This window comes from Polypterus senegalus, chromosome 10 (genome assembly GCF_016835505.1).
Source record: "Polypterus senegalus isolate Bchr_013 chromosome 10, ASM1683550v1, whole genome shotgun sequence".
NCBI classification, from domain to species: domain Eukaryota; kingdom Metazoa; phylum Chordata; class Cladistia; order Polypteriformes; family Polypteridae; genus Polypterus; species Polypterus senegalus.
The window spans coordinates 53166242-53184369 of NC_053163.1; the positions used below are offsets into that span (position 1 = coordinate 53166242).

The 18128-nt window shown below is 41.2% G+C and overlaps 1 protein-coding gene across 4 annotated transcripts in view; it reads right to left on the reverse strand.

The window, feature by feature from the left end:
- Positions 1-18128, reverse strand: part of klhl4 (kelch-like family member 4) — a 452146-nt gene that overhangs the window by 179343 nt on the left and 254675 nt on the right. For all 4 annotated transcript variants that reach the window (XM_039765785.1, XM_039765784.1, XM_039765783.1 and 1 more), the window contains exon 4: positions 945-1141. In XM_039765785.1, the coding sequence (XP_039621719.1) occupies positions 945-1141 (197 nt within the window). The remainder of the gene's footprint in view (positions 1-944; positions 1142-18128) is intronic.

The window sequence follows — 18128 nt, forward strand, 5'->3', positions numbered from 1 at the left end:
ATATCATCGAAAACCTATACAGTTATCACTGCAATTCTCCATTACAATTGCCCAGACCATGGAACATCTGTTACATAGTTGTAGTTACATACCCTGATGTTTTTATTACATTTTGAAAATACATATACAATGTAACTATGTAAGTACACTTGTTTTTGGATCAGTGATAAATTATTACATTGTAATTATATAAACTGTGGAATAACAATGACAACTGAGTAATTAACTATAATGTTACTTTGTATTACACAGTAAGTACGGAGTAATAACACTTCATTTCTGTAAGTGTTCCGTTATTTGTTTTTCCAACATATGTTTTCGAGTGTCCCCTCACCTGGAGGCACTGTCATATAATGTTTTAGAGTGTCATTTTTCCTGTAAAATTGATTTTTTGGGGGGTTTTGGGCGTGTTTTTGTCAGTCTGTAAAAGTGGCGTACAACTCAGACAAACTGGTTCTCAGCAGTGACTTGGGAGTCCAAGATGCATCCATACATCGTCCCCATGCTGTTCCCAGTCCATTTGGGTGGTGTTTCTGTCACTTTCTGACCTTTTCCAATGGACCAGGCACCCTCCCCTCTTCAGAGCAGGGGGTGCCTGGTTGTCTCCCATTGACTTACATTATACTTGAACATCGCAATGTGTTTGGACCGAACACTTTGGTGCTCGCTCATCACTAGTAATTAACTATAACGTTACTTTGTATTACACAGTAAGTACGGAGTAATAACTCATAACTATATATACATATATACTATATATGCACTGTACTTATACAGGTAATTACATAGTAGTTACAGTGTAATTATGGATACTTAATGTAGAGTGTTATAAAAAATCTTTTTATATTTAGAACTCAAGACATTTCTCTGTTTTTGGTTTGAATGGGAAAAAGGTTGCATATTAAGGAACACTGTAAGATATGTTATAAAGATATTCTTCTTACCATTGTGTAAGTATGAGCCACATTTAAAAGGTCCATACATCCTTGTGCGTCAGCAAATGATCGAATTCCTAAACAGTTGGAGGGATGTAGTTGTTTCTTTAAAAAGTTACAGCAAACTTGAATGACTTGAGAAAGTTGAAGAAGGCAGGCTGCAGCTAGAAGACTTTCTATTGTGTCTTCCTTCAGTTCCAGAACACCTGTTGATTTTTAAAAATTAAAAGGGATGTGTAAGCAGTTTAACTATGCTTGCATTACATCTAGAAATTAGTATGTCTTACACAGGATCATGCAATTTATGAAGACATTAATCCATTATAATTAAGATAATAAGTTACAGAATTAAAATAAAAACTTAGAAAAAATATATCACTTTAATAAATAATATTATTTTGCATTTATAAGAGAAATTTGATCTTGACACACCCATGTGCACTTACCTCTGTCTAACAGCTTTTCCTGTCCTATTCTATACTCAATGTTATAGTCTTTAAGAGAATAAAAGGGCTGGAGCAATGATTAAGAAAGGAGAAGTGCAAGCCACTTTATGAACTGTAAGAAAGGCAGATCCATTTAAATTTGTATACAGCAGGTGCATGGTTGTTTAAACAAAATAACTGGTGTGCAGTAGGCAGCATGGTGCAGCATATTAAAATAAAATTACTTATGATTTCATTATGGCATAGTTACATTCAGTTTTTGCAATTCAATGTTATATTGAAAGAAGAAATATAAATGTTATGTTTGTTCATGACTAACTGTTGCAGGTTTATATATATATTTATATATATATATATATATATATATATATATATATATATATATATATATATATATATATATATATATATACTATAAAATACTTCAGCGGAGAAGTAGTGTGTTAAAGAAGTAATGAAAAGAAAAGGAAACATTTTAAAAATAACATAAGATGATTGACAATGTAATTGTTTTGTCACTGTTGTGAGTGATGAGTGTTGCTGTCACACACACACACATATAAACATATATATATATATATATATATAGGATATCAATTAAATGTGATGAATAAGTCAGGGCGGCCATAACGATGAACATATGTCATTGCGTCTTGTGTACGCTCGTGCATATAGCGAGGTCCTCCAGTGAAGGAAGATGGTAATATCACAGCCTGACCAAGTTCTGTTAAATCAGTGTCGTTTTTGTCAATAGCATCTTTTAAGTGAATGTAATTTTCAGCCCGTAGTTTTTGATTTAGTCTGATATAATTTAGTCTTTCGGATTCAATTTTTGCGTACATATCAACTAAAAACTGATTTAATAAAGTTCTGAAGAAAAGGATATTATTAGCATGATGTTGTCTGATCATAAGGCGGTATGAATAGAAGCTTGCTGCAGAGACGGTTTTGTTCATAGGTAACCTATTGGTAGCATGAACTTGAGGCATACACACAGAATAGCCGTCTTCACCATAGCAGATAATGAGAGGATATTGAAGTGCATCATAGGATCTGTGGGTTTCTTTAATGCGTTGAAGTTTATTGTCTCTGGTTTTCAAGACAATATCTCTATTGTTGAACGTTTGCCCAACGATGACAACACCAACTTGATGAACTGTGGGTTTATTAAATCTGCCTTTGTGTGCATGTAATGGTTTTTTGTCTGTGTGAATGAGAACTTTGAAGTCTTTGTCATCATCTGAAATACTGTCCATTGTGGAGCAGAAGTCCTGGATGTAAGTGTTACAGTCATGGAGCATTTTTTGTAATTGCTTCACCAGGGGCATGTTAAGTCCAGAAAAATTAGCACAGCGGATTTGTGCTTCCTTTTCATCATCCCCGACGAAGTAAATTTGCAAAAATTTGTGTTCCTCACTTGGCATAGGTAAAAGACTGCCAATCAAGTGATACACTTGTCCCTGAACTTTAAATGAAGGCATAAAATTTCCCTCAACGATTTGGTTAGCCAGTTTCTGTAGCCGAGGATCAGACCGCCAAGGTCCCCGCCTTCGGCTACCACCCAACTCACACTGCACCCAACCTCCTTGGCCCCTCCCATAGGTGGTGAGCCCATGGGGAGGAGGACCCACGTTACCTCTTCGGGCTGTGCCCGACCGAGCCCCATGGGTGCAGGCCCGGCCACCAGGCGCTCGCCATCGAGCACCACCTCCAGGCCTGGCTCCAGAGGGGGGCCCCGATGACCCGCGTCCGGGCAAGGGAAAACGTTGTCCAAAGTTTTTGCTCTTCATCGGAGGTTTGTTGAACCGCTCTTTGTCTCATCCCTCACCTAGGACCAGTTTGCCTTGGGTGGCCCTACCAGGGGTATAAAGCCCCGGACAACATAGCTCCTAGGATCATTGGGACACGCAAACCCCTCCACCACGATAAGGTGAGCTTGGTCCGCATTGCCGGCAGTAAGTCGAGCCCGTTTCCAGTGACAGTTGGACTCCGCCAGGGCTGCCCTTTGTCACCGATTCTGTTCATAACTTTTATGGACAGAATTTCTAGGCGCAGCCAGGGTGTTGAAGGGTCGGTTTGGTGAACTCAGGATTGGGTCACTGCTTTTTGCAGATGATGTTGTCCTGTTTGCTTCATCAGGCCGTGATCTTCAGCTCTCTCTGGATCGGTTCGCAGCTGAGTGTGAAGCGGCTGGGATAAGAATCAGCACCTCCAAATCTGAGAGCATGGTCCTCAGCCGGAAAAGGGTGGAGTGCCCTCTCAGGGTTGGGGGAGAGATCCTGCCCCAAGTGGAGGAGTTTAAGTATCTCGGGGTCTTGTTCACGAGTGAGGGAAGAATGGAGCGTGAGATCGACAGGCGGATCGGTGCGGCGTCCGCAGTGATGCAGGCTCTGCATCGGTCTGTCGTGGTGAAAAAGGAGCTGAGCCGTAAGACAAAGCTCTCAATTTACCAGTCGATCTACGCTCCTACCCTCACCTATGGTCATGAGCTATGGGTAGTGACCGAAAGAACGAGATCGCGAATACAAGCGGCTGAAATGAGTTTCCTCCGCAGGGTGTCTGGGCTTTCCCTTAAAGATAGGGTGAGAAGCTCAGTCATCCGGGAGGGGCTCAGAGTAGAGCCGCTGCTCCTCCGCATCGAGAGGAGTCAGATGAGGTGGCTCGGGCATCTGATCAGGATGCCTCCTGGACGCCTCCCTGGTGAGGTGTTCCGGGCACGTCCAACCGGGAGGAGGTCCCGGGGAAGACCCAGGACACGCTGGAGGGACTATGTCTCCCGGCTGGCCTGGGAACGCCTTGGGAATCTCCCGGAAGAGCTGGAAGATGTGGCCGGTGAGAGGGAAGTCTGGGCCTCTCTGCTTAAGCTGCTGCCCCTGCGACCCGACCTCGGATAAGCGGAAGAGGATGGATGGATGGATGGATTTGGTTAGCACCAAATGATGTCATTTAAAATGCGCTGTTGTACTTTCGAATGTTGTTCAAGAAATGCTCACTTTGAGGATGTTGGCCATTTAACAGGCCCTCAAGAAGGTGAGGAAGGTTACATAAAGGAGTGAGAGATACTTTACCACCGTTACAGCACAAACCAGGAGATTCGCATTTCCACTTCTTTGCTTGACAATAGTCACAGTGAACATTCATAGATCCAATGTGTACTGTTTTGTCAGACTCATAATGTATGTTTGGGTCGTACGCTAATCCACAATTGGCTTTTTTGAGCCAAACCTTTTGTTTTCGTATGAGCCGCTTTTCATTATTGGGATCGTATCTAGAAACAGAAGCTCTATTAACTTGTGGATTTGCCTCCGTGTATTTAGTGACAGCATCTCTATGAACTTGTGGATTCGCTTGCGAGTATTTAGCGACAGCGTCCCTATGAACTTGTGGATGTGCTTGCGAGTATTTAGCGACAGCGTCCCTATGAACATTGTGGATGTGCTTACGAGTATTTGGCGATAGCTGCACGAAGTTGATTCCGTCTAGCTGTATCAGAAAATCTACCACGACGTCTGATATGTCTCCTTTTTACTGTGTTCTCATAGCTTGGATTGCCACTGTAATAATCAGCTGGATTTGTGTTGAAGTGACATTGAGCATGTATCAATCGATGTAAGTATACAACCGCCTTCATCAATAACTTCGCATCCAGCTTTTGAGAGTTGAAATATTCATAAACATCAAAGTGTCCACTACTCAAATTGTCACCTGTGAATCTAAGATGTTTAAGAGGCAGTGACGGTTCTCCAAAGGTGTAAAATATCTGCCCATTTCGGTACACTTGAAAGCGACAACTAAACAATTCAGCGGCAGCCATCAACTCACATGCAGAAACATAGGTGAAGGGCTTAAGCATTTCAGCCTTATAGTGCTCCTGTGTACTATAATTATCTCCTGTACCATCATCAGTCCACACTTTGAACCTCTCCTAGTCATTTAATACATAAGACACAATGTCCTTGCGGATATCAAAAGTGAGCCTGATATGTCCGTGCAATATGTAACACAGAGAATGGAAAAGGCAGGCGCCATCTCCGGGCATGGACACCACTCGGTAAGTGATAGTTCTTTGATTGATGGTGATCATGTCGATAGACATTTTAATAGGGGTATAGTTGGAAGAATAAAGGGAATGGGTACTTGATCAGTAAAGAAAGTATAAAATACCTATACAATAAGTATAACAATTGAAATAAACGAACAATAAAACAGCGGAGAACCTGTGGATTAAATAAAAAGGCTGCTTAGTTGGCGAAGCAAGGAAAAACGACGGCCTTATATGGCGTTTCTTTATAAAATAGCGGAGAAGCTATGTAAAGACTGCTTGACAAAAAAACAGCGGAGTGGCTTATATGGGCAGGCAGTCAGCCAAAGAAGGGAAGCAATAAATAACTGTAATCGTAATAAAGGAACAAAAAAATAGCGGAGAGTCCGCGGATTAAATAAAGGAAATGGGTATTTGAACAGAAAAGTAAGTCTAAAATAGCTACACAATAACTGTAAGAATCGTAACAAATGAACAATAAAATAGAAGAGAACCCGTCAATTAAATAAAACCTACACAATAAGTATAAAAATCGTAATAAATGAACAATAAAACAGCGGAGAACTCGTCAATTAAATAAAAAGGTTGCTTCGTTGGTGAAGTAAGGAAAAAGGACTTTCTTATATGTCGTTCGTTTATAAAACAGTGCAGAAGGTGTAAAAAAGCTGCTTCCTTGGCGAAACACGGAAACGATTGAAGACACCGCGGTGAACACAGAAGAGAACCTGTGGATTAAATGAGACCCACACAATAACTATAAAAATCGAAATAAATGAACAATGAAACAGCGAAGAACCCGTGGATTAAATAAAAAGGCTGCCTCATTGGCGAAGCAATGAAAAAGGACTTTGTTCTATATCGTTCGTTTATAAAACAGTGCAGAAGCTGTGAGAAAGCTGCTTCCTTCGCAAAGCAAGGAAACGACTCAAGACACCTGAGGGAAGAATGGCCGTATATGGGCAGGCAGTCAATTACATGGGAGGCGTGCTGAGTTGCGCAGCAGCCTTACTTATGAATATGCTAAGCACATTCCTTCAGCCGCCATGCCTCCCACGGCGAGCGACCTGCCCGCTATGGCCGTATACAGTATAGGAAAGAAGGTTTCAGTTATGACCATCAGGTTTTGGGAAGCGCTGATCAATGTAATCATGCACATTATTTTTTTTAATGCGTTATGGAGCACATGCATCGAAGCTTCTCATCTGTGCGATTGTCAATGCAACCTTTTTTTAATGCGTTATGGAGCACATGCATCGAAGCTTCCCAGCTGTGCAATTGTCAATGTAACCTTTTGTAAGTAGTGCCTGGAGGATTCAGTGTATATGTCACTCGCTCGCTTCTTATTGTTTCGCTGCCTTCTCAATTATATACTGCATGTTTTCTTCAGCGCGTTTTGGAGCTCTTCCTGGTTTTCTACGTAGTGCGTTGACAGTCAGTTCACGTGATTACGTGGGAGGCATGATGATGTCACAAGAAACTCTGCCCCCACGGCTTTCCAGCTGAACTCCATTACAGCATATGCCGAAAAATAGCTTCCAGTTATGACCATTACGGGTAGAATTTCGAAATGAAATCTGCCCAACTTTTGTAAGTAAGCTATAATGAATGAGCCTGCCAAATTTCAGCCTTCTACCTACACGGGAAGTTGGAGAATTAGTGATAAGTGAGTCAGTGAGTGAGTGAGTCAGTCAGTGAGTCAGTGAGGGCTTTGCCTTTTATTAGTATATATATATATATATATATATATATATATATATATATATCTGAAAGGATAAAATGTTGAACTTGTTATTTGAACACAGCATGATCTTTTAATAAAGAATAATGAAGATTACATGCCTGCTGGTCTTTGTTCCCTTTGTGACAGTGCAAAGCAAGCCCCCCGATACATCTGTGTGTTTAAGAATCTCTCACGAAAGTAGCAGCTTGAGTTGGCATCCTTAGTGGAGGTCCTGCGTTGAGTGAGTATCCTACCCCACATTTTACGGACAATGCCATAGCCAGAGATATTAAGGTCAACCCTGTGGCTAACAAGCAAGCCACCATAACAGTTCAAGAATCTGCCTTTAGTTTTGAGCCCCCGCCAGTCCAACACTTCTGTTAGGAGTCTGTCAGCGATTACAGCTCTCACATCCTGCCCCTTTGAAAAACCATTTGACAGAGACCACTATGTCTTCAAATGTCCTATTCAAAGTCCACACTCCACAGTTGGATGCCCTCAGGAGTTGGAGATGCCAAGGCCTCAAAGGCTAATTCATGCCAATCTAGCACCAGATTCTGCTTATCAGTCCTGTCTGACATCACCTTCTGTGACGGGGCAGCAGGTCACTTTGCTCATCTTAAGTTGGCACTAGGAAATCTACTGTTAAAAGATGCAACATAGTTGTTCAAATATCAGGTACTTTTACATCTTAAACTTGAAGAGGCTCACTTAATAGCTGATTTCTTTTTAAAGTCTGACACGCCATATCCATATACTATGGCAACTCTAACAGAAATTATGGCCAACCTCACCAGTTAGCCTTAAATAAAATAGCAGCAGTAATGGATGTGCCTGATGTACAGCCAGGAGATGTGTCCAGCTTTGAAAGGTTTGCCTTGCAGGTTCCAGCTTTAGTGGGTCATTTACAGACATAGGGCCCAGAGGGTGATGCTGAATTAAGGTGTGGTTCACATGTAGCCTGGCACCTTGCTAAGCACCCACAAGAAGCAGACAAGTGTGCCACAAACCAGGTAAAGTATACACACTGTGAGACTTAGGCAAGTGGCTTCAATTTGAGACTTGGTGTCAAGATTATGAAGGGCAGACCAGAAGTAAGAGTCAGATAGTGTAATGTATAAGGATGATAAGTGAAAAGACCTGGGCATCAAACCTAAGCAGACCACTATCCTTCATAGCTCTAACCAACCTTTTCCCTTAATAAACCAAGATGCCACATCAGAATCAACTCATCCAGTCCAAATGACAGTGACAGCAAGGTATTTTGTTCATATTACAATAATACAGAACACCTGAGTCAATGTCCCACCTTCACGAAGTTTAATAAGGAGCAAATGATTAGTTGGATTAGAAACTAATAATAGATGCTGAAGATGTGTTAGAAACCACCAAGCAGATCAATATACATTAAAACAACCCTGTCACTTATGCAATAAAAAAGCATCTTCAGTTTCTCCATGTATGGAATGACTGTACATCCAAAAAAGACCCTACATCAAATCCGTCAATTAGTGCCTTCAATGAAATCTATACCTAGACAGGCCAGAAGACTCAGGTCATGTTCTTTTGCATCATAATGATCAGACTTTAGATACCTACCCTATTTTAAATGATGGGGTTTGAGAGAACTATTCTGTTGACAGAAGCTGCATGCACATTGAGACTTGAAGGGCAACAGGAGGATCTAACATTAAAAACAATTCGTCAAGATCAAAAAAACTTCAGTGTCATTTGAAATATCTCCAATTTCACAGCCTCAAAGGAGCTACCCTATTTTGAAATCCTTCACTGCTGAGCAGCTTAGACTAACAGAACACACCAACCCTTTTGACAGTCTTCAACAAAGGTATTAGAATTTAAAGCATCCACCTATGCCTATCCACAAAGCCTGTCCCTTACTATTAATTGGTACTGATCACCCGTATCTGATTACTCCCATTCGAACTGTACACTTTGGTTCACCAGGAGGGCCAGCACCCATGAAGACCCGGTTGGGATGGACTTTGCAATGGTCCTACACGTTTGCTGCAAGGACAGCTTGAACCACAACAGTGTCTCCATGTCTCCCTTGCATCTGATATGGCTGATCTGATCAATGATGTTTAAAGAATTTGGCAAGCTGATACAACCCCTTACTAAAAAGAGAAGCAAGTTATAAAGTCTCGACAGGACAAAGAGGCCCTCACCCTTCTGCACACCAAGACTGTAAGAGTTATGGTAGAAGGAATCAATTACCATGCTACACCTTTGTTGCATAAGAAGGATATGCCTTACGTACAGACGCATAAACAAGCTGTTTTGCCTGGCTTTAGGAGTGCTGAGAAGCACCTGCTGAGGGAGCCAGTTAAGGCAACAGTTTATACAGAAGAGATTAAGAAGATGGAGCAAGATGAGTATGTCCTTAACCTCCTGCTAGAGGGTAACCCGCCCAGTGGTGAGTCCTGGTTAGTTCCACATCACTTGGTCCAGCACAATGGAAAGAAAAGGGTAGTGTTTAATTATTCCTTTAAATATAGAGGCATTAGTTTAAATAACTGCCTCCTACCAGGTGCCTGCCCCTCACTTTTGAGTGTGCTGCTACGTTTCTGTGAGCATACAGTGGCTATAAGTGGGAGACATTAAGGCAATATTTCACCAGGTCTGTCTGTTACCAGAAGGCAGATGTCTTCTTCGCTTTCTGCCAGGTGATTCAGAGTCAGATTCCACACTCCAGGTTTACAAATGGCAAGTGCTTCCATTTGGCACTTCTTGCAGCCACAGTTGTGCCATCTATTCCCTCTAGCAGCACTGCAAAGACTGTACAGAACCTGGTGATGACATGAGATCTACAGTAGAGTGGAGCCTTAATGCGTAAAATTTACTGCAGAGCCTATGTTCACCTACTTCAGCGAGGCAGCTGGTAGACAAATTGAGAGGGCACCTATCTGCTCGTCGATCTGAGATTTTTCCAGTGGACCAGTAACATGCCTAGCATAATCAAACACCTGACCAGAGGCGCCTGTTCTAACGGAGCTGAACTTTGGCTGTATCAGAACTGTTCATGTGTACAAGAATCCACCTTAGGGCTGAAATGGGACTGTCAGGTGGATGTACTGGAATATGCCTTTTGCCCTTTAAACCATGGAATACCTACTATGTGCTACTTATACTGAGCACTAACCCACAAGTTTGACCCTCTCGGACACATACTTCATTACACCACAAGAGCAAAGATGCTGGTCCAGTGGCTGTGGGATAAGCAGCAGGACTAGGATGACCCAAAGCTGCCAATGGACTTGCTGCAAGCTTGGCAACACTAGGAAGGAGAGTTTCCAACCTTAACTAGTATGACTACACCCTACCAGGGGCCTCATGTATAACGCTGTGTGTAGAATTCGCACTATAACATGGCGTAAGCACAAAAGCCGAAATGTGCTTACGCACAGAAAAATCCAGATGCAGGAATCTGTGCATACTCCAGCTTCCATGTTTTTCCGCTACATAAATCCCGGTCAGCATGAAAAATAATGCTCGTGCACATGGTTTATGTAATGCCCCAACTCCTCCCAGAATTACACCTCTTTGAATATGCAAATGAATATAAATCGCCCTTAAGCTCAGCCTTCAGTGAAAAGACAATGGGAAAAGCACGGGGGGAAATATAAGAATTTCAGCGAATACCAAGTGGAGGCAAAGGAAAAGCATACAATTTCTTTATTTAAACCATGATATAATCAACAAAAGGAAGTTGATCAAGTGACATAGCGTGCTGGAGAAACTTGAAAGCTCAGATATCAAAGTCGCCGTGAAAAGGAGAGTCGTACTCCACCGTCTGTGTCATAAGAAAGCTTATTGCCGTACAGACAAAAAAAAAATAGGCACACAGTGGGAAAAAAGGAACGAAATGTCAACTTCAATCTCGAAATTTCCACTTTTATTTTGTCATTAAACTAGAACATCATAAACGTCATCTTAAAATTGTTTAATTAACCAGTTTCTCAAATCACATCGTAATTAAAGTTAAATGCTTTGTTTTGTATGTGATTTTCTATGTGCTCTATGTGTGTGAATCACTACTTGCTTCTTAAACCCTCTCTTCCTCCGACTGGACACAGAATCCATTACATTTGTGATATTACAGCTCTCTGAATAACTAAAATACTGAGATGTATACGTGATATAATTTTCATGATGATAGGAGTTAAAGTACAATACTAAACATGGGTTTTACAGGGCAGTGATTGTGTGCGACTTTCGATGAAATTATTCATTGCAGCAGTACTCATGGGCGGCTCTAGGCAGAGAAAGAATCGGTGGCCCCTTCGCTCGCCAATGTCAATATGGTATCTTATGCATGGTGGATGGCCACGTCCGTTGTGGACACTGCATAGACGCCTTGTGCTCATGACACAAGCATTTAACTTTTGTCAAAATTTACCGCTGCATTTTTAGCTGTGTCGTTATTTTCTCTTTCTGTTTTATATTCAGTATATATTGGCGTGGCCGCCCCTGCAGTCCTTGCTTTTCTTTCTCCAAGTAACCGATCGCCACACAATCAGCTCTGTAATAGATGTTAAGCCATCTGTAAGCTTAGAGCGCTGATTCTTCAAAACGTTTAAGGAACATTGAACTATCCTCGTAGTACATGTTTAATTATTCTATTCTTCACGCCATTCCCAGTGAAGAATATGGATTATTTAAATGAAGTTAAAGTTTTACCTGTATAATATAATAAACATATTTTGCTGCATTTCATCTTAAAAGTGATATCTTCATCATATATAAATACGCGCTTTATAAAGTGGCTCAGGTTGTGCAATATTATAACTTTACTGCAAGTTTACAGTGAGGTAATTGTACTTATAAGTACAAACAGTTCTACAGGGAGCAATTGATTGAGCGCGTTTATAGTTCTTGGGATGAAACTGTTTCTGAACCACGAGGTCCGTACAGGAAAAGCTTTGAAACATTTTGTTGTGGCTGAGTTAGCGTGTGCTTGACTCTGTATCCTGATAATTCTCTTTATGATCAGCTGCTTCTGTGATTCCCCACTCAGATACAGTTATATAAATACTCTGAGTTGTGCAGTGAGAGTAATATGGAAAAAGATGATCCACTGTGGCAACCCTACGGGGGCACGGGAGCAGCTGAAAGAAGAAGAAGAAGAAGAAGAAGGTGCAGTGAGAGTAACAACACTAAAGCAGGTGGTTGGATTGGATTACTATTTCTATTCCCTGGACCATTATATTGTTACAAGTTAATTACAATCAGATGCATTACACTAATAAACAATATGCGGTTAGTTTCAGTGTATTTATAAAGGCGCGTCAGGAAAATAAGGAGTAACCACACAGGAACAGTAGCATTGCTTTAACGCTGGGTGCCGCCAGTCTGCAAAATCGAGTGGAGAACTTGCGTACGACAAGGTGTGAGTGAAAAAATGTGTGTGGCTTTACACAAAGTGTAGGTTTTATACATCGCTATTTTAACGTGGAAAAGTTCTTACGCAACATTTCTGTGCGTACGCACCGTTTATACATGAGGCCCCAGGTGTTTGCCTGCCTACCTCTACTAGACAGGTTCATGTTTTTTGCAGTGCCTCAGAAAAGGCCTGTTTCTTACTTGTGCACAGAAGATAAGCACATAATGGTCAGGTCTAGCATTGCCCCTAAATGCCAGCATACCATATTTAGACTCAAACTGTGTATGGCCCTTAATGGAGCTCAGCTTGCTAAACTTATTTAATCTGAGCTGAAGATAGAAATTCGCCAAGCAATCCTGTGCTCTGACTCCACTATTGTACTGTCCTGGATAAACTCAGTCATATAAATTTAAAGTGTTTGTTGGAACTAGAATATCGGAGATCCAGGAGCTCACAGAGGACTGTGTCTGGAAATATGTACCCTCTGTCTGCAATCTAGCAGATGACCTGGCCAAAGGAAAAACCTTGACTGAGTTTTCTGTGCCTAACCAGTAGAGCCAAAGCCCTTCTTTCCTTTAAGCTCAAATCTGAGTAGCCAGATGCACCACGTATTGAACCCACGGAAGAGAAGTCAGAACAACATAAAGACATCTTCTGTGATGTCACTATCACTACTACCCCACATATTCCAAATCTCAGTGATTATAATACTTGGAGTGATTTAATAGATGTTGTAGTTTAAAAAAGCAAAGCAGATGCTGAGCCGGAGGGATGACTGAGTGCAGCAGACTACCAGGTGGCAGAGCTGCAGATTTTCCAAAGAGCACAACAGGACAGTTTCCCTCAACAGTACAGTTACAAAACAAGAGGGCAGTACCCGCCACCAACCATTTGCATAATTTGTCACCAGAATTTGACCAGACCAGTCAATTTATTAAAGTGGGAGGTTAACTGCGTTGTACTATAGGATTGGAGTTTGCAACTGTTCACCCAGTAGTTTTAGAGCCTCATCATCCTGTCACCAGACTAATCATTCAAGGCTGTAAGTTTGCCATCCAGGGCCTGAACAGGTTTTTTTAAGGGATAAAGAAAATGTTTCTGGATTTGAAGGCACAGAGAAGCCATCTGGAAACTCCAACATACATGTCACAACTGTCGATTGTGGAAGCCTAAACCTGTCATTCTCAAAATGGTAGACCAGCCACCTGCTTTCTTTACTTTCTATAGCACTGATATGGACTGTTGTAGGCCTTTTCATATCAAAATAAGACATTATGAAAAGAGATAGAGTATAATTTTTAAGTGACTTACCACTAAATGTGTACATTTACACCTTTTTACAAGTGTTGATACCAATTCCTTTTTCATGGTATTAAGAAGGTTTACTTACTATTGTCTGATCAGAGTACAAACTTTCATGGTGAGGGGCGAGAGCTTAGAGAAGCCTTTGCAAGTCTAAGCTCTGACTTGCAGCACCACTTAGCTAAAGAAAAACATATGTTTTGGTTTAACCCACCAAGTGTTCCTCATTTTGGTGGTGCACGGGAAAGGGGGATAAGATCAAAAAAACAAGCACTCCACACTGTAATTGGTTCACAGGCTGAGATGGAGGAGGTACTCCGGACCATACTCACTGAGGAAAAGGGGATTTTAAATAGTAAATTGTATCCTCCAATGTAGTGGATATTGACCTGGGGCCTCATGTATAAACAGTGTGTATGCACAAAAATGTTGCGTAAAAACGTTTCCACGTTCAAATCGCGATGTATAAAACCTAAACTTGCCGTAAAGCCATGTACATTTCCATGGTAGCTGATACCCTGGCGTACACAAGTTCTCTGCTCGGTTTTGCAGACTGGCGGCACCCAGCGTCAAAGCAGTACTACTGTTCCTGTTCCTTTCTTTTTTAGATCCACATCCCTGATGCGGCTTTTGTAAATACAATGAAATTGTTTATTGCATCTCATTGTAATTAACCTGTAACAATATAATGGTCCACAGAATGGTCAAACTATTCCAAATACCATAACTACTTTAGCGGTGTTACTCTCACTGCACCTTGGATCCCACATCGGATTATCTTTTCCAATATTACTCTCACTGCACCACTCAGAGTATTTATATTATGTATCTGAGTGTGAATCACAACTGTACAGCAGCTGATCAGAAAGAGAATTATCGGTATACAGCATCAAGCACACGCTGCCTCAGCCATGCTGTCTATTGAACTGCTCTCATATGACAAACGCTTCTAAGCTTTTCCAGTACTGACCTCGTAGTTCAGAAACAGTTTCATCCCAAGACATCTAAACGCACTCAATCAGTCCATCAAGTGCTCCCTGTAGAACTGTTTGTACTTACTAGTACAATCACCTCACTGTAAACTTGCACTACAGTTATAATGTTACACAACCTGAGCCACTTTATAAAGCATGTACTTACATATGATGACGATATCATTTTTAAGATGAAATGCAGCAAAACATCTTTATTATATTATACAGATAAAATTTTAACTTTAACACTAGAATTACCAGAGCCTACGAAAAAACTCGTAATTCCGTCCCACCTTAAACTGCTTCTTAAATCCCTTCACACCTCTCCGCCAGCGCCCTTTGTTTTCTAAATGTGCTGATAAAGAGAAGCTTGGAGCAGCCGGCTATTCCATCCCCCTACCAATTTAGAACGTGCACGAACTTCTCTCAGCTCATGCCTTGATTGAGTATCTGGGAGTGAAGTGGAGTTTTAGAGTGGAAATAATAGATCGTTGTTTGGAACACACGCATTTCATGTCTGTTCCGTTTCTACAGTAATCTGTGTCAACACATTGTTAAAACAGAAACGTTTTTTTATATTCTAGTAGTAGATGACAAAATATAGGCATAAACTATATAATGTATGGAGCCTGAAGTCCAAATAGCAAAGAAATATTTTCACAAGAATAACACAATTGCGCTTTTATTCAAAAATATAACTGCAGAAACAAAAAGCCGCCTTAACATGCGACATTGACACCAGTTTACTGTAACTGCCTCCGTGGTTCAATAGACTCAGCCCCCGCTTGGGAATCAAGAGGTCACAAGTTCGATCCTGCGCCCCTCCGTTTTGAGAAGTAAACTGCTCTTATTCTTACTATTTTAGAATAAAAGCATACATTTGATTTCAGTCTGTAACAGCCGGTGCAATTTATGATCCTTGTAAAGGTTAGCTTTTTTTTTATTCACTTTTCATTCTCTCAGTCGCGTACAACCCCATCTGACACGGCTGTTTTCACTAAAGACGCGCTATAGCTCTGCAGTGTACCACGATGCATACTAACGCCAACACCCCCCCAGGAAATTCTCTGATGCGGGACCTTTCCCCAGGGAAGAAAGTACAGTGTCAGGTGCTCATTCAGTGTAATAGAAACCATAGCACAGAGAGTTGTGTGCACGGCAACAAGTACACGTGTCGTAAATGTAGGAAGGACGGTCCTTGGGGGTGTGGGAACTGTTAATATTTGAATGTGATGATTTTATATAGCACGGAATGAAAATCTGCACTTCTTAGCATTGCACCATGCAAGCTGTCGTATCAATCGCCTACTGTAACTTGCTTTCTTTTTTCTTCGGTTATACAGGTAGTTTTGAATAAAAGTGCACTTGTTTTGTTTGCGAAATGAAGTGTCTGCGTGCAGTTTTCGTGGCGTTACACGTGTATTTTTTGAGCACGATGCATACTAAAGCCCAAATCCCCCCAGACGCTGGCGAAGCTGCCTTCTTCGTATCTCACCGTCACTTGATTTTCTTTTTATTCAGTTTTATTGAGTGTCCCTGCCAGTCCCCGCATGTTGCTGTATGGTGGATATGTTCACATGTATTGTCTCTTTCTTTCAGGTGTGTAATAGAAACCACAGCATAGAGAGACATTGCTTCTTACAGGAAAAGGCGATGGAAAAGTGCACTTGAATAAAAGTGCACTTTTGTTATACTTTTACACCAATATATGTTCCTGTGTTTGAACGACACGGGCAGATGGGGAGTGTCTGATGATTGCATATAGCGCCGAAGTTACTGGTCTTTACCATTCTTTCCTCTGCATGTCCTGGAGTACAAAAGAAACAGCATACAGCAACATGCGGGGACTGGCAGGAACACTCAATAAAACTGAATAAAAAGAAAATCAAGTGACGGTGAGATACGAAGAAGACAGCTGCGCCAGCGTTTGTGTGTCAGAATCCGGGGGGGGCGGGTTTGGCGTTAGTATGCATCGTGGTACACTGCAGAGTTATAGCGCGTCTTTAGTGAAAACAGCCGTGTCAGATGGGGTTGTATGGATTGAATCTGAATGCGACTGAGAGAATGAAAAGTGAATAAAAAAAAAAGCTAACCTTTACAGGGATCATAAATTGCACTGGCTGTTACAGACTGAAATCAAATATATGCTTTTATTCTAAAACAGTAAGACTAAGGGCAGTTTACTTCTCAAAACGGAGAGACGCAGGATCGAACTCGTAACCCCTTAATTCCCAAGCGGGGGCTGAGTCTATTGAACCACAGAGTCAGTTACAATAAACTGGTGTCAATGTTGCATGTTAAGGCGGCTTTTTGTTTCTGCAGTTATATTTTTGAATAAAAGCGCAATTGTGTTATTCTTGTGAAAATGTTTCTTTGCTATTTGGACTTCAGGCTTCATACATTATATAGTTTATGCCTATATTTTGTCATCTACTACTAGAATATAAAAAACATTTCTGTTTTAACAATGTGTTGAAACAGATTACTGTAGAAACTGAACAGACATGAAATGCGTGTGTTCCAAATAACGATCTATTATTTCCACTCTAAAACTCCACTTCACTCCCAGATACTCAATCAAGGCATGAGCTGAGAGAAGTTCGTGCACGTTCTAAATTGGTGGGGAGATGGAATAGCCAGCTGCTCCAAGTTTCTCTTTATCAGCACATTTAGAAGACAAAGGGCGCTGGCGTAGAGGTGTGAAGGGATTTAAGAAGCAGTTTAAGGTGCGACGGAATTACGAGTTTTTTCATAGGCTCTGGTAATTCTAGTGTTAACTACGCTGTGCCGCAGCGCTAGCGAGCCACTAGGGCTCCGTTCACAGATTGTTCCTGCCTTGTGCTGTATTCTTAATGGTGCTGACGTGACACTGGAAGGAGAGATGGATAGAATAATTAAACATGTACTATGAAGATATTTCGATGTTCCTTAAAAGTTTTGAAGAATCGTGTTCTAAGCTTACAGATGGCTTAATATCTATTACAGAGCTGATTGTGTGGCGATTGGGTATTTGGAGAAAGAAAAGTAAGGATAGGAATTGGAGGTTAGTACTTTTAAAAGAGACAGTACTGCTACAAAAAAGTATTCCATTGAAGGTAGCACACAGCACAGCAAGCATCTTGCGTGAGACATGAACAATCACTGTGCCACCGTGTTTCCATGTTTAATAACATGCTTTAACTTAAATCTTCATGAAAATGATATCACGCGTACATCTCAGTATTTTAATTATTCAGAGAGCTGTAATATAACAAATGTAATGGAATCTGTGTTCTGTCGGAGGAAGAAAAAGCCCAGAAGCACATAGT